Source organism: Momordica charantia (assembly GCF_013281855.1).
Source record: "Momordica charantia cultivar OHB3-1 chromosome 7 unlocalized genomic scaffold, Mcharantia_2.0 BLBB01000007.1, whole genome shotgun sequence".
Lineage (NCBI taxonomy): Eukaryota > Viridiplantae > Streptophyta > Magnoliopsida > Cucurbitales > Cucurbitaceae > Momordica > Momordica charantia.
In genome coordinates this window covers 9514674-9537485 of record NW_028275165.1, presented here as the reverse complement: position 1 = coordinate 9537485, position 22812 = coordinate 9514674, and the positions used below count along the sequence as shown (strand labels likewise).

General features: G+C 40.8%; 1 protein-coding gene and 1 non-coding gene across 2 annotated transcripts; one reads left to right on the top strand and one right to left on the bottom strand.

Annotated features, from left to right (window-relative positions):
* Nucleotides 1–8280: 8280 nt before the first annotated feature.
* LOC148210284 (uncharacterized) lies at nucleotides 8281–9075 on the bottom strand. The gene is made up of 2 exons (XM_088126265.1): nucleotides 9022–9075; nucleotides 8281–8943 (listed from the first exon to the last, which is right to left on the bottom strand). Exons 1-2 carry the CDS (start codon nucleotides 9073–9075, stop codon nucleotides 8281–8283), a joined length of 717 nt encoding a protein of 238 aa, XP_087982391.1.
* A 13088-nt stretch (nucleotides 9076–22163) lies between these two features.
* LOC148210283 (small nucleolar RNA R71) lies at nucleotides 22164–22270 on the top strand. The gene has a single exon (XR_015792514.1). It is a non-coding gene; the product is annotated as a small nucleolar RNA R71 (small nucleolar RNA).
* Nucleotides 22271–22812: the final 542 nt, after the last annotated feature.

Below are 22812 nucleotides of genomic sequence, written 5' to 3'. Positions count from 1 at the left end.
TGAAACCCATAATTTTGTGGTGTAACGAAGTTTTATTAATATTGCTTCATTGAAAGTCATAATTTTGTAGTGTAACAGTACATGAAGTTTTATGAGTTTAAATGAGCATGATTTTAAATTTCTGTTTTATTTTGTTTTAATTATAAATTTTGAATGTGCATATCTTTTCTTTTTTTTTTTTAAATAGAATGTGCATATCACGTGCATGATTTCATTATGTCATACTCATAATTTTGTATTGTAACGGTTTTATGAGCGTTATTCATTGAATGAACATCATTATTTTTTTATTTTATCAACCTCATATGTTGTATTAAAAAACATTTATTCTATCTTGTTTTTATTATACATTTTGAATGCGCACGAAATAATATTTAATCTTTTTATAAGTTTTTGTATTTTTTGTATTTTATATTTGTTGGGATAAAAAGCATCATTTAGTTTTATTTTTAATTTTTTTTCAATTTGCAAATATCCTCATTTTAATCTATTACGAAAGTATCATTTGTTTTTTTTTAGAAAAAGTATCATTTGATTTTTACCGTTTAACTTGAACAATTTTTTTTAATTTTATTTTAGGTCTATTTTTAAGAACCTTTTAACTCTTCTAAGCTTTATTTCCAATAGCTTGAATATGCATTTGATTGTTTTTACGAAAGTATACAATAGTTGAAACTTTCAATTTAAAATTCCTTTAGTAATGAGATTATTTTTACATTTTTCAAAAATGAAGAAAAATCTATATATAAAGATACAAGCGCCAAATTCAAATCTATAAAGGATCCAATTTGAATAAGTTTCAAATTCAAACATCAAATTTGATCAAAAGTGTATCACGCGAGTTTCTGCAATCTAAACATTTATTTCCATTTAATCTCACCTGAATTAATAACGAAATAATTATAGCTGCATTTAGATCGATCAAATCTTTTGATAAATAATTATAATTATAATGAATTGAATAATCTATATGTAAAAGGACCAATTTGCCTCAAACTTCATATTCAAAAGTATTAAAAGTGAAGGGCAAAAACGGTAAAAAAAGTTTCTCCAGATCCTGTCTTTTATATATACTATAGATATAGGGAAAGAAAGAAAGCTAACTCTATTTAACCTAAGCATAGCTCAATTTGTCAAGATCCACCTCATCGTGAGTTTGAATCTCCATCTTGTACTAAAAAACTAACTCCATTTTTTGTTAAATTGTTCAAACAATGAGTCTTGTTCATTAGGGTGGGTGAAAATTGGTTGCTTAAGATTCGTTGTATAATTATTTTCTTTAATGTTTTTATTTGTAAATTTACGATTAATTATTAATATTTTTCTTCTCTGTGTATTTTGAGAATATAAGATTACAAATATTGCATAGAATGAAAATTCTACTTTCAACCCGGTTAGTAATGTGTGAACCGAATTTAAAATTGAGTTAAATTCAATTTGATTTTTTTTTTCTAATCTACATTCAGAATATTTTTTTTAAATCATTATCAAAATTTAAAACTAAAAAGATCATTCTTTTCCTTCAAAATTTGCCTCAAGATTCCAAAATAATTAATATTATTTGTTTGATCAAGAAGTTGACCAAGTCTGCCAAGGTTGGCAATGATGAATCGACTTCCTAGATGAGCTGAACTGTAATCAATGAGGGACTTGTAAAACAGAGCTACCACTCTAACGTTCAAGTCAGTAGTCGTCAAATCTATACTCCAGAGTGAATCAGTTTCGCATACCTGGAAATGAGGTGGGAAGTCTCTATTTATCAGGTAGGCTTCCAACCATCCTCTAATGGCCCCAAGAATCGTGACATGTTGTCGATGATTCTGTTAGAGGTTTGCGCCTACTAAATCTAGGATAGGTTGGCTCAGCTTATAACTCAAGCGACCAAGGTACGAGATGTTGGTCGGCTCGGCTGATATCTCAGGCAGTCGAAGTACGAACATGGTTAGCTAAGCATTAGACATTAGTCTCAACCGTCTTAAGTAGTCTAGCTCGATCTCTTCAGAGGTTTGAGCAAGCATTCTCTTTGTGTGTGAGTGAGTCACTATGCAGACTCATCACTGCTGGCTATGAAATCAACACGTGGATGGTGAGAAATCGCCTAAAACATTTGCTCCCACTTTGGCGAGTTACATGGTTGGCTTGGTAAAGTACTTTTTGCGCTCCCATGTGTCAAGGTATGGAATGACAGAAGTTGGTTGAGATGTTATGAAAATTGAGGCGGCGAGTTGACGTGCGATGACATAATCAAGCACTAATTTTTGGCAGGATTGAATTTGAACCATTGAATTTAAATTTTATCTCACGGCTAAGATCAATCTCCCTTTTACTATAACCTAGAAGAATTCACTTTTCACTTTTACGCTTTCAAAATTTCCTAATTCTCTCTGAATCCGAGGCATCAGAACCTCGTCCGGTCAATCCATAGGTTAGTGTCCTTTTCTTTTTGTAGTTCTTTACACTCTTAAAGTATGAGTAGGTCGGCGTCTGAGTCGGGGTAAGATCATTAGATCATGCAAAGGTCATAATGCCGACAACACTCATTCATATGAGGTGAACTAAGAAACCATTCAACTCGAGGTAGGTTAGGCCTCCACCTCATGACGAGATTAACCAAAAAAACATCCTTCGACTTGCTCCGATGCCGACCTCCTCGAACTTCGTAATCTCTATAAGTTTACGATTGAGTCTCTCTTAGTTGCCACAGGTTGGCGAACGTCCTTATAACCTTCTACCTGGGTTCGTTAGCTTTTATCCTCAAATATTGGAACGCGATGTTTTGTTAGTTTTACGAGCTTCAATCACACAAAATATTTTGTTGAAAACTATTGATACATAAATTTGGTCTCTTGAGATTTCGCCAAATTTGCACCAATCTTCAAAGTATGAACGAGATCGACGTGACCTGCAAAACAGAATAGCACTAGGACCGATGTGACTTTGGTCACACGGGCTCCGATACTTAAGTTAATATCAGAGAAGTCGACTGAAGAGAGTAGGAGGTTTAGGCGTACCTTTAGGATGTGGCTTATTTCCCTATTTATAGAGGTCGAATCCTAATCTCCCTAGGGTTTACAAAGTTGAACCCTAGCATCTTTAGGAGATCTAAACTTATGGACCTATGTGTCTTGTTATGGGCCTAACGTCGGATTGAGGGTCGAGTTCTGACGAGGGTTCATATTGCGCTGCACATGAATCGAGGAGAACCAAATAAGCGTTCTCGGCCATTTGGTCGAGAACACCTCAGCACCAAGGCCTGGTCGGTCTGAGTCGATCCTCAGTGCTTACCTGCACGCTTCTCTCCCGTTCTCTACTCCCTTTCTGTCGCTTCCTCCATCTTGTTGGGTGTGTTGCCCTAAACTCGTAGTTTGTATTTTGTGTAAAAACAAATGTATATTCAATAAAGTTTTATTCAATAAATTTGTTGTTGAATTCATAGCATTGCATTGTCCAAAATCCAATAAAATAAACATCCGAGGTTATTTTAGTGTAACCGAGACAGTATATGTACTGGGTATATATTTGATATACCCCTGATATACGAGGTATATATTTGATATACCCTGACATACAAGTGGATAATGTCCCGTGAATAACCTAAAGGGTCTATAGTATATGGATAAGGCTGGGTACCTTATCCTGGCAACACTATGGATACGACCCACTCTGTAAAGGTTACAGATGACTCGATCCAGGTCGTTCGTGTGGAGACATGCGAGTGGGGGTATTCTATACAATGAGTTTGTATAAGACCGGACCACGAAATAGCCAATCTTTAGATGTAACACCGTTAACTAATAGATTGCTGTTTCTTAGGATGACCAAACAACTCATTCTCAATCCTGAGTGAGTTATGGACTCCTGCCCATGAGGGCTCGTCCTTTGATCTGTATGGGTGAGAGTGGCCCGAGTTGCCGACTCAATATTCCTACCATTTTGGGGACGAGACCAAGTGGGGAGCTGGGAACATAACTTCACAAGATGAAATTCACTCCTCTCCGACTTTAGGGGAGTAGATGAGTGTTCCCTTAAATGCTGACTCCGGGACTTGAACAAGGGCAGCCTGAAAGGGACTTCCGGTTATTGGTCGGTCCATAACCGGGTTGTTCAATTAGAGGAGCAGTGGTATTTAAGGAGTAAGATGTAACTTAGGGGTAAAACGGTAATTCGACCCAACTTGAGTTACGAGCACTCGTGAAGGATTGACTCGTCATTTATGGTCGTATATCCATGGACACGAAAACATTCTGCAGTGAGAATAGTGCAACTGCGGGTCTTTAGTGGAGTGACCCGTAGTTAACGAATGTTGATTAACTCAGTCGATGAGTTTGATCGATTAATCTCCTATCGTTGGAGCTTCGGATCTGTACGTCCATTAGGTCCCCTTGCTAGCTCATAACGGGTAAAAAGAGGATCAAGTTTTTGGAAGAATTTGAACTGTTCAAATTTCTTAAGGGATTATATGTATATTGATACAATATAATATATAGTTAATTATAAATTAAAACTATTATGAGAGAAATTATTTGAATGAGATTCAAATAAAATTAATATGAATATGATTCATATTAAAACTATAGGTTAAAAATTAATGCACATAAGATGTACATTAAAATTATAGGTTATACGAGAGAAATACTATAGAATACGATTCTATTTATGTGATAAATAATTAAGTGTTAATTATTTGATATATATACATACATATATATATATATATGTTAATTAATTATTAATTAGATTAATAATTAATTAATATTTGTTAATTAATATGAGTAATTAATTAATTATATATATATTAATATTAATATTAAACTCCCATGCAAAATTGCAGGGGAGTCGGAAGTTGGTATGACGTGGGGAGTTACCCCACGTCATTCTTCTTTTTCTTTGACAAATGGGTTGCAGAAAGGTTCTGCAATTTGTTACAGAACAGAGAAAAAGTATGGAACTCCCATCTCTCTCAATTTTGATCTCTCTCAAACTCTCCCTCACATTCCAAAGAAACGCTCCCACAAGCGTGTTCTCGAAACCCAAGAGAATAGTAAGGAAGGCCGTTTGGTGGTGTTCGTTGGAAAATTATCGAAGAAACGTTCTTCAAAGGTATGGTTTCCCTCTGTATTTTCATCTTTAACGTTTTTTATTTTGTTTCCCAAATGTCACGAACAACGGTGCGCTTCCGCTCCGGGATATACATCCCTTCACATCTATGTATTTTTTCCCATAGCAGTAGCCCCCACTCTCAAAATAGAAGCCAATGAGCATAAGTAAAATGTTAAGATTTCTATATTGAGAGTACTTGTCATTCCATGGGTGGCTGCTTTTGTGGAACAGTCCTCGTACCCTCTTGTTGTGGTCGACTGTTATTTCACGGGTCGGCCTTCTTAGCCTCAATACCTTTTTGTCATACTCGGTTGTGGTCAAGTCTCTTGGACTCTGCCATACAGTTAATTTTATGACGGCATTTGCCTCATCAGGGTCGAGGCATTTGAGGAGCAGAAGAGAGAAGCTTCACTTGTACAACTTGTCATCTTGTATTATGTAGTGAGCTGCTTTGCGGCTCAATTTCCTAGCTTCGACCTTGCCAGGTGGAACCTTTCCTCCGAGAAATTCTTTTTATTGGGTCTATCGAATTGGCCATGTTAACTTGTGTTGATGCGTGGATTTTGGTCCTTCGGTTCTCCTCCTCGCACCCACCAAACTTGTTGATTCGGGACTAGTACCTGCAAAACCAAACCGAGCTAAACCGGTGTGACTCTAGTCGTACGGGCTCCGATGCTTAAGTTAGCAAGTGAATAACGTAAATGTCGTCAACTTTTTAGATGCCTTTACCTCTAAGGTTGGATCGCTATTTATAGCTGTGAAGTTGTTCCAAAACCTTCCGTAGCTAACCCTAATTCCGTTGGAGGGCCTGGGCGAAATTGTGGATCGAAGACGGAGGATCGCTGAAGGGCCGTGGGCCGAGCACCGGGTTGGGACCGAGCACCGGGTCAGGATCGAGCCCCAGGTCGGGACCGAGCCCCTGGTTGGGATCGAGCCCCTCGTGGCCCAGTGGGCTTCCCTCCAGTCGTAACCTGTAGCTCGACTATCGATTCCCGTTTCGGGTCACTTTTGTTCTCCATAACAATGGCCCCCACTCTCAAAATAGAAGACGAATAATTGTGTAAAGATCTTTGTTTTGAGAGTATTTGTCGCTTGTCGTTACCAAGAGATCATTGTATATCAGTGGCTAAAAATGAGAAGATTGCTAACGCACAAGGCTTCTACTAAAAGCTTTTGATCCAATTTTGGATTTTAGTGCTTAGTTCCTGCCACTGATTTTGTGCCTTGAACTTGTCGATACTATTCAAGAATTGGAAGTTTTTTCCAATTTTCGTTGACCATAATCAAGTCTCCTGAGACTTGTTTTATTCTCATATGAGTCTAAACCATTTACTTTTGGCCTTGGGATCTAACTTTAACAGAACTAATGTCGATACCTTTGGGTTTCTAACCTATTTGGCTTTTGCCCATGTTTTATACCTCAGGGTTTACTCTCGGGTTTCTAACCCACTTGGCTTTTGCCAATGGCCTTTATACCCTGAGTTTAGTCGGTACCCTTAGGTTTCTAACATATTTGGCTTCTGCCGGTTTCTTACCCCAAGTTAAATCAACACCCTCGGGTTTTTAACCTATTTTGGCTTTTGCCATATGATTTTCTACCCGTGGGTTTCGTTGATCGGTTACGCTTGCCTGTTTTCTGTTTTAACCTTGCTGGGCCTGTACGCATGTCTTTCTATGCACCTCGGGATTCTTTTCCCTGGTTTCACTGATTGGCTTTTAGCTTATCGGCCTGCTTCTAGGTCCGTCCTAATTTTGAGTTTCTTGATTGGTCGTAGATATGTAGATATTCATATGATGCCCCCTGCTTCAGAAATTTATTTCAGAATGAACATAAGAACTCAAGTATCACATCGAATGTCGAATACTTTATTAGAATAAGCTTAGTTGGTCCAAATAATGGAGAAACATAAAAATGTCCAGAAATATGTCGAACTAGTGGTAGTATCTTTTGAGGTGTCGGGCGTGCCACGGGTGTAGTAAGGCCTTCCCCCGTTGGTCTTCTAAAGCATAAGTGTCTATCCGTACCACTTTAGTGACTTTGTATGGGCCCTTCCATGTTGGCCCGAGCACACCGCTAGTTGAATCTTTTGTATTGGGCATAATCTTTCTTAACACCAGATCACCTTTTTTGAAGTCACGTTGCTTGACCTTCGAGTTGTAGTATCGAGCTATTCGATTTTTGTATTCAGCCGTTCGTAGCCGTGCTGTTTCTCGATGTTCTTCTAATAGGTCGAGGTTGAGTTTTACGGATTCGTCGTCGTCAAGTAGAGTGAACTACTCTACCCTTGGGGAGGGGAGTCCAATTTCGACTGGCACTACCGCTTCAGAGCCAAATGATAATGAGAATGGCGTTTCACCTGTCGAAGTACAAGGTGTCGTTCTGTATGCCCATAATGCGTTGGGAAGTTCCTCTGCCCACAACCCTTTGAGCTTTTCTAATCTGGTCTTCAGGGTTCTTTTGATGATTTTGTTGACTGCTTCAACCTGCCCATTAGCCTACGGATGTGCTGGCGAGAAGCAGATGTGCTTAATGCCCAACTCCCTGCAGAATCCTCGAAAGGCGGCATTATTGAACTGCTTCCCATTATCACTGATAATGGTGTAGGGTATTCCGAAGCGGCAAATTATGTTCTTCCAGATGAAGTCGGTGACCTTTTTCTCGGTGATTGTCGCTAGGGCTTTGGCTTCGGCCCATTTAGTAAAATAGTCGACTTCCACTACTGCAAATTTGGTCTGGCCCTTTCCTAGTGGGAGAGGCCCTATAAGGTCTATTCCCTACTGAGCAAAGGGTCAAGGACTCATTATGCTTGTTAGAGACTCTGGCGGTTGTCTAGGTACGGTTGCAAACCGTTGGCATTTGTCGCATTTTTTGGTGAATTGCTTCGTGTCATTCAGCATGGTCGGCCAGTAGTACCCTTGTCGAACTATTTTGTGACTTAAGGATTGTGCTCCAGAATGGCTTCCACAAATACCCTCATGTATCTCTCTCATGACGTAGTCGGCTTCATCGGGCGTTAGACATTTTAAAAGCGGCAATGAGTAACCTCTTTTGTATAGATTGTCGTCTTTAAGCACATATCTGGCCGCTCGTCGTTGTAGCTGCTGGGCCTCTAACTTTTTTGTAGGCAGGATCCCGTCTTTCAGATGTTTGATCAAAAGGCTCTTCCAGTTTTCTTCTGGTTACCCTTGATCGTCGATATCCATGGCTTCTTGAGCTTCTATGGTTGGCCCAAGTAGAATCTCGACCGGTACAGTTCTGCCTAAGTCGGTTTTATAAGCCGCAGCTAGTCGAGCTAACGCATCGGCGTTGACGTTTTGAGCACGTGGAATTTGTCGAATCTCATATTTTGAGAACTGGTCGAGCTGGTTTCTTACCTGTGAAAGGTATTTCGCCATTCGCGGTTCTCTAGCCTGGAACTCCTCTTTCACCTGACCTACAATCAGTTGTGAATCACTAAGTATCAGTATGTTCCTGACCCTTACATACCTGGCCACTTTTAGTCTTGCTAGTAGAGCTTCATACTCGGCTTCGTTGTTGGATGCATGAAAGTTGAATCGCAGCGCATATTCGAATCTTTCTTTATCTGGAGAGATTAGTAGGAGTCCTGCCCCGCATCCCCGAAAATTTGAGGACCCATCTACGTAGAGTGTCCAGAGTTGCTCTTCCTCGACCACTTGTGGGTCAATACTATATACTTGAGGTTCTATTGGTGTTAATTCCGCTATGAAGTCTGCCACAGCCTGCCCTTTCATGGCAGTTCTTGGCTTATAGTGAATGTCGTATTCGCTGAGCTTTACAGCCCATTTTACCAGTCGTCCAGAAGTGTCTGGCTTTTGCAAGACCTGTCGTTAGGGAAAGTTGGTGAGGACAGTTATTTTGTGAGCCTGGAAATACGGGCTTAGTCTCCGAGCTGAAGTGACCAGTGCCAATGCCAGCTTTTCCATTTGCGGGTATCTAAGTTCTGCATCTACCATTGCTTTGCTTGTGTAGTAGATTGGAGACTGTCACCCATCTTCTTCCTTTATTAACGCAGAACTCACTACAGTGTTGGATACAGCTAAGTATAAGTAAAGTTCATCACCCACGATCGGCTTTGCGAGGAGTGGAGCTGCCCCCAGGTACTGTTTCAGCTCCTTAAAGGCAGCCTCACACTCTTCCGTCCATTCGAATTGTCCTTTCTTCCTTAAGATTTTGAAGAATGGTAGGCACTTGTCAGTTGAACGGCTAACGAATCTGTTGAATGCTGCTATCCTTCCATTGAGTCCCTGAAGCTGCTTTAGAGTTTTGGGTGGATCCATCTCCAGAACAGCTTTAATCTTATCTAGGTTGGCTTCGATTCCCCTTTGGTGCACTAAAAATCCCAGGAACTTGCCTGAGGTCACTCCAAACGTGCATTTGGTGGGATTCAACTTCATTTTGTACTTTCGCAAAATGTCGAATGCTTCTGCCAAATCCTCCTTGTGCCGCTCGTTCTTTCGACTCTTTACCAGCATGTCGTCTACGTAGACTTCCATATTTTTGCCGATTAAGGCTGCAAACATCCGATTCACCATTCGTTGGTAGGTTGCACCTGCATTCTTCAATCCGAACGGCATCACGGTGTAGCAATACAAGCCTCGACTTGTGACAAAAGAGGTTTTCTCCTGATCCGGTACATGCATCTTGATTTGATTATATCCAGAGTAAGCATCCATGAAACTCAATCTTTCATGTCCCGCAGTGGCATCAACCAGTTGATCTATTCGAGGCAAAGGAAAAGAATCCTTTGGACAGGCCTTATTTAGGTCCGTGAAGTCGATGCACACTCTCCATTTGCCGTTTGGCTTCTTTACCCGCACCACGTTGGATATCCACTGGGGATAATGTACTTCCCGAATGAAGCCTGTTTTCAGTAGCTCATCCACCTATTCAGCTACAATCTTGTTCCTTTCCTGGTTGAACGCGCGACGCTTCTGCTTCACTATCTTACAGCTCTCGTCGACGTTGAGTCGATGCACCATAACTCCTCGGTCGATTCCCGGCATGTCCTCCGGTGACCATGCAAACACATCGGCGTTGCTTCTGAGGAAGTTTATAAGGCTTTCTCTTTTCTCATTCCCCAACTTGGTTCCGATGTTGACCCGTCGATCTTCGACTGTCAGACGGACAGACTCTACCTCCTCAGCCGGCTCTCCCCTGTCAAGGGTGGTCGAATTAAGTCGATGACAAGGGCTCGGCCTTGCCTCTCCCGAGAGGTCTGTCGCTTTACTCAGGCCCGCCACTGGTTCTCTCCTGTCAAGGGTGGTAGGATTAAGTCGATAACCAGGGCTAGGCCTTGCCTTTCCCGAGAGGTCTGTCGCTTTATTCAGGCCCAACACTGGTTCTCCCCCGTCAAGGGTGGTCGGATTAAGTTGACGATCAGGGCTCGGTCTTGCCTCATCTAAGTGATCGGCCGCTTCTTTCAGGCTCTTCTTTTCGAAGCACCGGTGGCTCTCATCAGGATTCATGTCACTTTCGGACCAAGTCGATAATCAGAGCTTTGTCCTACCTCGCCTGAATGGTCGGCCGCTGCACTCTACACGCCTTGGATTGAAATTTCACCTCGGATCGGGATTTCGCTTCGACGAAGCTCACTTTGCTATATCGTCCCCACAGACGGCGCCAATTGTTGATGCGTGGATTTTGGTCCTTCGGTTCTCCTCCTCGCACCCACCAAACTTGTTGATTCGAGACTAGTACCTGCAAAACCAAATCGAGCTAAACCGGTGTGACTCTAGTCACACGGGCTACGATGCTTAAGATAGCAAGTGAATAACGTAAATGTCGTCAACCTTTTAGATGCCTTTACCTCTAAGGTTGGATCGCTACTTATAGCAGTGAAGTTGTTCCAGAACCTTTCGTAGCTAACCCTAATTCCGTTGGAGGGCCTGGGCGAAATTGTGGATCGAAGACGGAGGATCGCTGAAGGGCCGTGGGCCGAGCACCGGGTCGGGACCGAGCCCCTCGTGGCCCAGTGGGCTTCCCTCCAATCGTAACCTGTAGCTCGACTATCGATTCCCGTTTCGGGTCGCTTTTGTTCTCCATAACAACTTGCTAGTCCATCAATTCTACTTGGTCAATGGACGGGTCGATTAGGACTTCGACAAGTACTAACCTTGGCAAGGCAATCTCGTATGAATATGTCAGATGAACTAAGGGGTCTGCATTTGAGTTTTCAGAGCAAGGTACCGGTCATATAACGTATTCTTTGAACTTAGCGAGGAGCTCGTGAGCCTTGCTTAGGTATTAACGAATCCGACTATCTTTAGCCCGATAATCATCAGTTATTTAGTTAACAATGAGCTAGGAATCACTAAGGATGAGGAGATAATTGACTCCCATACTTCAGGCCACCAATATTCTGACAAGTAAAGCTTCATATTCGATTGTTGTTCGAAGCTAGCCTAGTGACTGGGCGTTTATGCTGAACGCACGCACTAAGCGTGGTAACAATTATATAGATGCAAGCGCACATCTGTCAGAGTAATATAAAATGGATGGAGTATCCAAGTATCGATCCTCAAGGACTTCTAAATAATTTCCAAACTCTAAAGTTTTAAAGAATAGTGAATGTTGAAATGAGTGATTCTTGTAAAATGGGAAGTGGTCACAAATAATGGTTTTGGATTTGAGATTTGGACTTATAATGATAAAACCTAGCCCGAATTACTTCAAGTTAGCCAACAAAGAATCAAGGACATGCTAAGGACAATATGCATTTTACTTTAGAAACCAACGACTACGCTTCTCACTTGACTTATGTCTAAGCAAGTTCAAAGTCCTAACACATTCCCTAATATGTCTATTATGAGAGATATCTTAGTTTTAGGATGGAAATAGTCGCAACCTCGGGTTAAGGTCCTATGTCTAGGCTACTTAAGTAGAACCCTTATGTCTAAGGCGCTCCTCTCCTCGGTTTAACCACTCAACAATGCAAATAAGCAACCTTTTCAGTATTGACTTGTTAAGACTTACAGTGGCCTTCTCTAAATCCTAACTTTTTGGGAAAACATGTTGAGCAATGAATGGAAAGCAAAAACACTACTTCTTAGCAACCCTTTTTAGAAAAGAAAGGCTAACTATCCATAACTGGGCTAGAGACGGGAATTTAGAAAGACATGTTGAAGAAAATACAGCAAGTAAAATGGTTGAATGTGGAATGCATGTGTGAAAAACAAAAGTTAACTAACGGAGAGTTTTTATCGGGATTGAGAGCTTCGCCCTTCTCTTTCAAGCAAGGGGGAGTGTCACGTGCTCTTTCCTCCAAAAACACAACTCTCTTAACTAAAAATAAAGTAAAGGCAAAGGGAAGATAAGCAAAGTGCTGGATTTTTATATATTTGAATAAGTAGAAAATGACTAAGTACAAATGGAAACAAAACAAAGCTCAATAAAGGAATGTAAAGTGCTCGGGATTTAAAAACCAAAAGCAACTAATGAAAGCAACTCAAAAGTACTTAGAAAGCAATAAAGAAACACTAAAAATGATCAAGAGAAGGAGGCAAGGCTTGATGAATTTGGTGGAGAAGTTGCTGGAATTTATAGCTGTGCAGACTTGGTTAGGTAGGTCCTAAAACGATGGTGAATCACCTATTTCCAACTCTTTTGACTGACCAAATCGTGCTCAAACTGATAGTGGAACACTTCTTCTACACGTATGCATCGGTTGGAACCACCAAAACGCATTGGAAGACGCGTTTCATTAAGGGCAAAGTTGGAAGAAAACCAGTTTTTCTGCAGGCTTCCCAGGCGTCTGGCGCCTCCCATGATGTTTTTTCGTCTTTTTGCTTCTTTTGATTAATTTCCACTCCCAAATGGTCCTAAAATGTCATAAATATAATATAAGCCAACCACAAACCATAATATATTGGAACTCAAACGACCGAGAAAAATCCGAAACAAAGCTGAAACATAGTAAAAACAGAATCTAAAACCTTCTTTTTACGCATGTAAACAAGCGTAATCACACCCCCAAACTTAACTTTTTGCTTGTCCTCAAGCAAAACTTAGCAACTTTAATCAGCTTTCTAACACATGGACAAGGAAAAGCAAAAGCAACCGAGATGTTCAATCATAAATTGTCTCAAGGAAAAGATGTCAAAGCCTACCATTCTATTGCCTTTGTAAGCTTAGTCACTATAAACCAAGTTTGAAATGATAAAAACTCTCTTTCAAAATCCTTTTGCCTTTCAAAAACAGAAAACGTTTTCAAATACCCCTAAGGAATCTGTACACTCCCTCCTTACATTAAGACTTTTACATCTAAAAGACCGGCTACTAGCCCCTGAGGTTTCCACACACTAACATCGGTTTCAACCACAGCTACTCGCAGAAAGACTTTGAACTAACAGCTAGGTCATAAAACGACGACAATGAGAAACACGAAGTCACTTATCACCATCTTTACTGCTATTTTCAAAGTCAACACCCAACCTAAAACTAAATGGGTGTCTATAGTAGGACTCGGAAATCATAAATACATTTTCTTTAACTCTCATTGTTTTTACCACTCTTTTCTTTCAACACAAGTCTTTTCCCCACTCTTATTTTCTCTGACAAAGACTCTTTTTTACTCTTTTGCAACTTTTTTTTTCTTTCTTTCTTTCGTTTTTATTTTTTTAGCTAAGTGCTTTTCAACATTTTCTTTCTTTCCAACTGACTCTTTTTCAAAAGAAAATAGCATGATTTTTCAAATATAAATAACACTTTATCTTTCTGAAACAATGATTGACACAACGACTGTCCCCCCAAACTTAAGAGAGACAGTGTCCTCACTGGGAAAAGACTTTTGCATTGGATGAAAAAGTCTTAACAATAAAAAGGACAAGGACTTCCTATATAGGGGCAAAGAAAAAGCTTAAAGTTTGTAAAGATCAAAAAGACATAAAAGAAAATGAGTTTATCACATAAACAAAGGAAATAGCTCAAAGCTTAGTCAGACATAGAACAGAAAACTCAAAAATCTCTTATAATCATCATCGACATGAAATCACATGCACAGCACAGATGCTTCAAAATAGGCATGTGAAAAGCTAAACTAAGGATAAGTGAAGGCATACTTTAAGTGATCAGAAGATAAACGATACTAATTTATTCATGCTTCAACTGAGCTCAAAACATAATCAATACAAAAAAATGCGTAGTAATGCTAGAATATGCAAACTACGTCATTAACCAAAAGAATAAAACACAAAAAAGAGCAAAGAAGGAACCTCCCCTTCATGAAGTCGGAGGTTGTGGACTAGGATCATTGTCGGTACTGGAAGATGGATGACCAAGGATAGCAGCTAGTGCTGGAGGCCATGAAGGTAAAACCGCAAAATCCAATGAAGCCCTCAAGTTGTAGATATGTTGCACGACTTCTCGAACCTGATCTCGCAGCTGTTGGTTCTCCTCTCGAAGACGACGGATCTCCGATGTAGGAGACATCCCAGTACCTTCCCTTCTTTGTAACGCATGGGCGATAATACGCCGAATATTCTTCTCTTCCACAATTGGGGCATCTCTCTTAATTTGATCCTCAGGGAGCTGTACACCTTGTCGCAAGCATAAAGAAGTGACCAAACGTGGGTGATAAAGCTTACCACGTGTCCGGTGGGCACACTCATGGATACTGGTATTGATCAATTCTCCATAATTCACATCTATGCCCTTTAGCATGGCATAAACCAGCAGTGCCCTATCCTGAGTGACATGCTCATCATGCTCCGTTGGCAGAATTCTGTTTTTGACTATGTATAACCATCCTGCAGCAGCTAGGGAAACATCCTCGGGTTTTAGTCGTACCTTGCCATGAGTAGTCAAATCCCAAGTGGCAGAGGGCTTCCCAACACATTCTAGAGCCTCATCAAGCTGTTCCAGAGTCGGAGTCACTAACATCTTATTGCCCACAGCATCTCTGATATTCTTAATGTTAAAGGTGTAGTTAATCTGAGTGGCATCAAACCGTATTTCCTTCCCACGCACTATGGCTATATGTGACTGGGGATGGACAGCAGCATAGAACTCTCTGACTAACTCCACAGCCTCACATTGTATGGGCTGAATGAGTGGTCTCCATTCTTTGTCTCTAGCGGTCTCCCTCCAATCATCAGGCACATCTCCTAGAGTGAGATCGAATCCCAATTCTGTCATAATCTTACGGGATTTCATTAATGAAGTTCGAGTGGCTAAATTTGCCGCGTTCCATTTCGTCTCGACCTCCTCTCCCTCAGACAAGTCCAGTTCAATTGTATCAACTGGCCCAGGTGCCACTACCTTCTTCTTAGCTTCAGCTGCTTTAGCTTTCGCAGCTCTCGTTTTAGGTTCATTCATGGGCACTGTCGGCTTCTTAGCCTGAACTGCACGACGTTTTGAACTATTTTTCTCCCGCCTCTTGTATTGAAACATTTCCCTTATCGTCTGCGTGTCCTCAAGATCTTCTTCACTGGTAGGTTCTTGAGTACTATTCTCCCCAACCTTGGATCTACCTGTATCACACCCAAGCGGGTTAACTGCATTAGAAGGAATAGTGTGAGCATCCCTTACCCCTGGTAGAGTGGCCATCGGTGTGACATACTCATCCGTTGCCAACGGAGTAGATCCAGTTGCCCTAGTAGGCAACTCTTGGTGACTACAAAATGCTCATTCTGTAGGTGTATCCAATGGGGAAGGTTCCTGAGTATCTGTTTTCACCACTTCGTTGTCGGTATCCTCTGTTTCCGGCATATTTGAACAATGGCCTCGTGAAACCAGTAGAAAATCATCATTACCATCTTCCGGTGTAATAATCAATGGAGATGAATAAAACTGCTCCTCGTCCCTGTTCTCCATAGATGAATCCTTAGGCGTCAGACGCCTACTACTCCCATCTTCCTCAATTTCTGGGTCTGTCATCACCTCCTTGCCCTTCCTCTTTTGCCCTATCGAAACCCCGGGCTCTAGCCTATGGCTATGGCTCTTCTCTTGCTCTCCTCCATGGTCATCTCCTGCATCCATTGGCATATTGGTTGGGGTTGGCATCCTAGGAGGCTCTAAGGATGTTAGTTGTCCCATGTTAAAGGTACTCAATATGTTAGGGTTCAATTGTGGTGCTTGAGGTCCTCTTTCTAGGAATGGAAGTTGAGGTGGTGGGGGAACCCTAGGTGAAAGCATCCCATAATTGGTTGGAGGTACCCAATGACCCATTCCATAATAAGGTGGAAGGCTAGGAAATAGAGTAGATGGATTTGGCATTCCATAAGGATGAACACTAGCTGGAATTTGCATTTGGGACAAGGGAAAATGATAGGAAGGAACCGGGTTAAACATAAACGGTTGGTACATACCTGGATTGATCATTGGAGGAAGTTGTTGAGGATTTTCAGCCCTAAACTCACTGTTTTGAGGTATATTAAGGGTGGGTAGTTGCTGAAAATTAACATAACCATGTGGGCTCATTATAGGATGTTGTGTAGGAGCTTGGGATGGAGGACATTCAAATGTTTGAAGCGGGTTTCCTCCCCGAACAGCAGCTAGCCTAGAACCTAAAACCATGTGGTGTTGGAAGTTCTCCAATGGTGGAAAGGGAATGCTTGTGGCATTTGGAGCTTGAGTAGAAGAGGTAGGAAGTGATGTATGTTGAGAAGAAGAAGCCATAGATGTAAGCAAATGCTGGAAATTTCTTCTTCTTTTTGGTGGCTGAAAATCGAAAACAAGGGTGATGAAGGGAGTGGGTTTTTCCGGAAAAACAAGGGGAAGAAGAGAGTTGTGTGGGTTTTGGTGGAGTTGTAAAGCTTAGGCAATGGGTCTATTTAAAGCTTTCCCCAAACTAAATCCTAAATGGAAAGGGATTGAGATTTAAGTTCAACTAGGTTTCCTAAACCTAAAAGGAAAAAAATAAGTTTGAATTCCAAATACGATTAGGGAAACAAAATTTGAGTTTGAAGAGAAGTTTTAAAGTTAAATCATAGAGGATTAATGTTTGACCCAAAATAAAGCCCATATTATCGAAAATTAAAACCCAAACCGAGAAGGAAAATATTTTCGAATTGCTGGAAAAACAGGGCAGGCGCCAGGCGCCTGCGTGATTTATTTTCGCAAAGGGCAGGCGCCAGGCGCCTGCATAATTCTTTTTTTTTTCAACGTTTTTTTTTCTTTCTGTTTGTTTTTTCAACGTTTTCAAAAACATTCTTATTAAAAACTTTATAATTGAACAACAAGAAAATACAAGATACAAAGACTTCCTTCTTTTACTTTTGTTCTTTCAAAAACGGATAAGAAGGAAAAAAAACATTTTTCGCAAAAATTTATTGACCTGAAAGTTGAATAGAGGTTTTTCCTCTATCCACTGGTTCTCCAAAATACGGCTTAAGTCTCTGCCCATTTACTTTAAAAATACTTCCCTTAGAGTCAACTAGATCCACTGCCCCATATGGGTAGACTTTAAAAACTTTAAAGGGACCAGACCATCTAGACTTAAGTTTCCCAGGAAAAAGTTTCAACCTAGAATTGAATAACAGAACCAGATCACCTTCTTGAAGATTGTTCGGCCGAAGACGCCTATCATGCCACTGTTTAGTTTTTTCCTTAAACAACTTAGCATTCTCATAAGAAAAGTGCCTGTGTTCTTCTAATTCCAACAATTGTAACTTCCTCGCTTCACCTGCAGCCGACAAATCAAAATTTAATTTCTTAGTAGCCCAAAATGCTTTATATTCTAGCTCAAGAGGCAAATGACATGCTTTTCCAAAAACTAGCCTATAGGGGGACATGCCGAGGGGAGTCTTAAATGCTGTCCTATATGCCCAAAGTGAATCATCAAGCTTAAAAGACCAATCCCTACAGTTGAGATTTACAGTTTTTTCTAAAATGTTTTTTATCTCCCTATTAGATATTTCGGCTAACCCATTCGACTGAGGATGATATGCTGTTGCAACCCTATGACGCACATTGTATTTAGTCAGCAACTTTTGCATAGACCTATTCACAAAATGAGCCCCCCATCGCTTATCAGACAACGCGGGGTTCCATAACGCGTAAAAATGTGCTTTTGCAGAAAACGAATGACAACTTTAGAATCATTGGTAGCAGTTGCAATGGCTTCTATCCATTTCGAAACATAATCTACTGCTAACAATATATAAAGCTTACCATTAGAAGATGGAAATGGACCCATAAAATCTATACCCCACACATCAAATATTTCAATCTCCAGGATCGGAGTTTGAGGCATTTCGTGGCGTTTAGATATATTACCTGTCCGTTGGCATTTATCACAAACCTGGGCAAACTTATGTGCATCTTTGAACAGAGTGGGCCAAAAGAACCCACTTTGCAAAACTTTGGCTGCGGTTTTGTGTCCTGCAAAATGTCCTCCATATGGAGACATATGACAAGCGTCTAATATCGCCTCGTGCTCTTCTTTTGCGACACACCTGCGTAAGATATTGTCAGGTCCTAGCTTATATAAAAAAGGCTCATCCCAACGATAACATCGAACTTCATTTAGAAATTTCTTTACCTGTTGCTTGTTGAACTCATAAGGAACTATTCGACTTACCAAATAATTTGCTATATCGGCATACCACGGAACTGAATCAACTCGCAAGAGTTGCTCGTCAATAAACTGTTCACGTATAACAGTTCCATCATCATAGAGCGGGGATTCCAATCTAGACAGGTGATCAGCAACTTGGTTTTCAGTACCCTTCCTGTCCCTAACTTCAATATCAAACTCTTGAAGTAACAAAATCCACCGTATCAAACGTGGTTTAGCATCTTTTTTAGCAAATAAATATTTTAAAGCAGAATGGTCAGTAAAGCAATGACTTTTGTGCCTATCAAGTAAGACCTAAACTTATCAAAGGCGAACACAACTGCTAACAGTTCCTTCTCAGTAGTAGTGTAATTGAGTTGTGCACCGGTCAGAGTCTTACTAGCATAATACACAGGATGCAAGATCTTGTTTTTACGTTGTCCTAACATAGCTCCTATTGCATAATCACTGGCATCACACATGAGCTCGAAAGGTAAATCCCAATTAGGTTCGATAATTATAGGGGCTGAACTTAGAGCAACTTTCAACATTTCAAATGATTTTAAACAGTCATCATCAAAAACAAATGGTCTATCATGTTCTAACAATTGACACAAGGGTTTAGAAATTTTAGCAAAGTCTTTTATAAAGCGGCAGTAAAATCCCCCATGCCCTAAAAAACTTCTAATCCCTTTGACATTTGTAGGAGGAGGTAGCTTTGAAATGATGTCTATCTTAGCGTGGTCTACCTCTATTCTTTGCTTGGAAATTTTGTGACCCAAAACAATACCCTCTTGTACCATGAAATGACACTTCTCCCAATTTAGGACAAGGTTTGTTTGTTCACATCTCTCCAATACTCTCTCCAAATTAACTAAACATGCATCAAAAGAATTTCCAAAAACAGAAAAGTCATCCATAAAAACTTCTAGAATATTTTCTACCATGTCAGAAAAGATGGCCATCATACACCTCTGAAAAGTCGCGGGTGCATTGCATAGTCCAAAGGGCATTCGCCTGAAAGCGAACGTACCATACGGACACGTAAATGTTGTCTTCTCCTGGTCTTCTGGAGCAATAGTAATTTGATTATAACCCGAATATCCATCTAAAAACCAATAGAAATCCTTACCTGCCAGACGGTCGAGCATCTGGTCAATAAACGGAAGAGGAAAATGGTCTTTCTTTGTTACTTTGTTGAGTTTGTGATAGTCAATGCAAACTCTCCACCCGCTCACAGTTCGGGTTGAGATGAGCTCATTCTCCTCGTTGGCCACCACGGTTATACCCCCTTTCTTTGGTACACACTGTACTGGACTTACCCAGCTGCTGTCGGATATTGGGTATATAACACCGGCGTCAAGCCATTTAAGAATTTCTTTCCTTACAACCTCTTTCATCTTCGGGTTCAACCGCCTTTGACTCTCAATAGAGTTCTTAGCATCTTCTTCCAATAGAATTTTGTGCATGCAAAAGGCCGGGCTTATCCCTCGGATATCTGCTATCGTCCATCCAATGGCCTTTTTGTGTTTCTCCAAAATCTGCAATAAAGAATATTCATTAGTAGGTGATAAATTGGAAGCTATAATAACTGGTAAAGTGTCGTTATCCTCTAGATACGCATATTTCAAATGCGACGGCAATGGCTTCTGCTCCAAAGTGGGTGGTTCCACTATGGACGAAAGTAACGACTTGCATTCTTCTTTTTGTATTTTTTCAACAGGATTGGTCACATCTTCCGGTCCTTCTGCCATCTTATCAAGCTCTTCTTCAATCTCTGTAACTAACAAGTCATAAAACTCATCAAACATAACAGGATTCAAGCTATTTATAGCAGAGCACTCTTCAAAGTCTCCTGGTAATTTCATGGCGTCTAGAACGTTAAATTTAACTTCTTCATTATTTACCCTCATTGTAATTTCTCCCTTCCTCACATTAAAAACTGTATCCCCAGTGGCTAGAAATGGTCTTCCCAAAATAATGGGAACGTCTAAGTCTGCCTCGCAATCTAGAATGATAAAGTCTGCAGGGAAAATGAATTTGTCCACCTGGACTAAAACATCTTCTATCTTTCCCTCAGGTCTTATGATAGATCTATCTGCTAGTTGGAGAGTAACCGTAGTAGGTCTAGCTTCTCCTAAACCCAAAGATTTGAAAACTGATAATGGCATAAGATTAATGCTAGCGCCTAGATCACATAATGCCCTTCCTAAGTTTTTTCCTCCTATGGAACATGGAATGGTAAAACTGCCAGGATCGTTACATTTCATGGGTAGCGGGCTGCCTACAGCTTCACTACTACATTTTGTCATGGCTACCAGTTCATGCTCTCCTATTTTTTTCTTCCTAGAAACTATATCTTTCAAAAACTTAGCATAATTTGGCATCTGTTCTAGAGCATCTACTAATGGTATATTTATATGCAATTGTTTTAAAATATCTAAAAATTTTCTAAACTGGGAATCATTATTTTTCTTAACTAATCTTTGTGGAAACGGGGGAGTAGGGGTAAAAGAAGGTTGTACCTGTGGAGGAACACTCGGGGTGTCCTCATTACCTTTTCTAATATATTCTTTTTTTGGTGTTGTTGGATTTTCTGGTATCTTTACAGTTGGTTCAGTGGACGGAATCTGTACATCTGTTGTTGGCATTGTTGGTCCATCATATGCCAGTCCACTCCTAAGGGTGACAGCTTTGCACTGTTCTTTCCCTTCTCGTTTTGGTAATTCAGTATGGCCTGGAAAAGAACCTTCTGGTCTATTCTTCAATTCATTGGCGAGCTGTCCCAATTGGGTCTCGAAATTCCTCATTGATGCCGCTTGGGATTGTATCACTGCGTCGGTTCGGGCCATGTACTCCTTCATCATATTCTCAAGATTTGAGTTGTTATTTTGAACTGGTGGAGTCTGTGTTCTCTGATTGTACTGCTGTTGCGGTGGCGGGATGTATTGTTGTGTAGGTGGAACATAGGGCTGCTTGTTCTGCTGGCTCTGTCCTTGATTAAAACCGCTCGAACCTCCTTGACCTCCCCATGAGAAATTAGGGTGGTGCCTCCAACCTGGGTTGTAGGTGTTCGAATATGGGTTAAAGTTCCTATTGTTCCCATGTCCTACATAAAAAACAGAAGCAGGGTTATGTGGACAATTATCATAAATATGGTTTTCACTGCAAAATGAACAAATGAGATCGTTGACTTGGCAAACAGGGGCAGGAGTGCAAAAATCTGACTGCACAGGTTGTATCGGTGTGGCTAATGGATTTTTTATTCCCAACGCCATCTCTTTCAGCCTCTGGTTCATTGTAACCATCTCTTTTTGCATCGAGGTCGCAATGTCCAGAGCCAAAACTCCAGCTGGATCTTGCTTCTTTGGTGCTGCCCTAGATCTTTGCGAACACCATAGTTCGTTGTGTGAAGCTAAGTCATTTAGGATGTCAACTATCTCGTTGAATGTCTTCTTTGTAAAGGCTCCGTTGGCAGCATTGTTTAGCATCATCTTAGTAGGATGATCTAAACCTCTAAAGAAATGTTCTATCTGGATGCATGTCGGCAAGCCATGGTTCGGACATTTCCTGATTAGTTCTTTAAATCTTTCCCACGCCTCGTGAACAGGTTCACGATCATACTGTCTAAAGGAGATGATCTCCTCTCTGATATCAGCGTGGCGAGTAGGTGGGAAGAATTTTGTTAAGAACTTCTCCACTAACGACCCCCATGTGGTGATGGATCCCGGTGGAAATGCATTGAGCCATGCTCTAGCTTGGTCCTTCAAAGAAAATGGAAAAAGTGTTAGTCTCAGAGCATCGTCTGTTATACCAGGTAATCGAAATGCATTTGCAATTTGAATGAATGATTTCAGATGATCATGTGGATCCTCATGTTCCTGCCCTCCAAAATGTCCAATTGTCTGCAACATTTGGAACATCATTGGTTTAAGCTCAAAGTTTGCGTGGGCTTGGATAGGGTTGACTATCCCTGAATCAAAGTTCTGAAAAGCCGTGGCGGCATATTCTCACATTGCCACGTCTCTGTTGTCCGCCATCTGGATATGGTTGAATTCATCATTTCTCGCATGATCCCTCATATTACCGTTAACAGCAGGTGGATCAACCGGATCACGAGGTGGAATATCTGCCATTGATGTGCTCGTACTCTCTACCTCACTTTCAGGACTGATTTCACCTTCTCTCTCTTTTTGCT

Excerpts from the sequence above, each read along its gene's own strand:
- LOC148210284 (XM_088126265.1), bottom strand. The coding sequence starts at position 9,075 with ATGGTAGATGCAGAACTTAGATACCCGCAAATGGAAAAGCTGGCATTG. Across the intron at positions 8,944-9,021 it reads AAAAGCTGGCATTGGCACTG|GTCTTGCAAAAGCCAGACAC; the intron begins GTCACTTCAGCT and ends CCCTAACGACAG.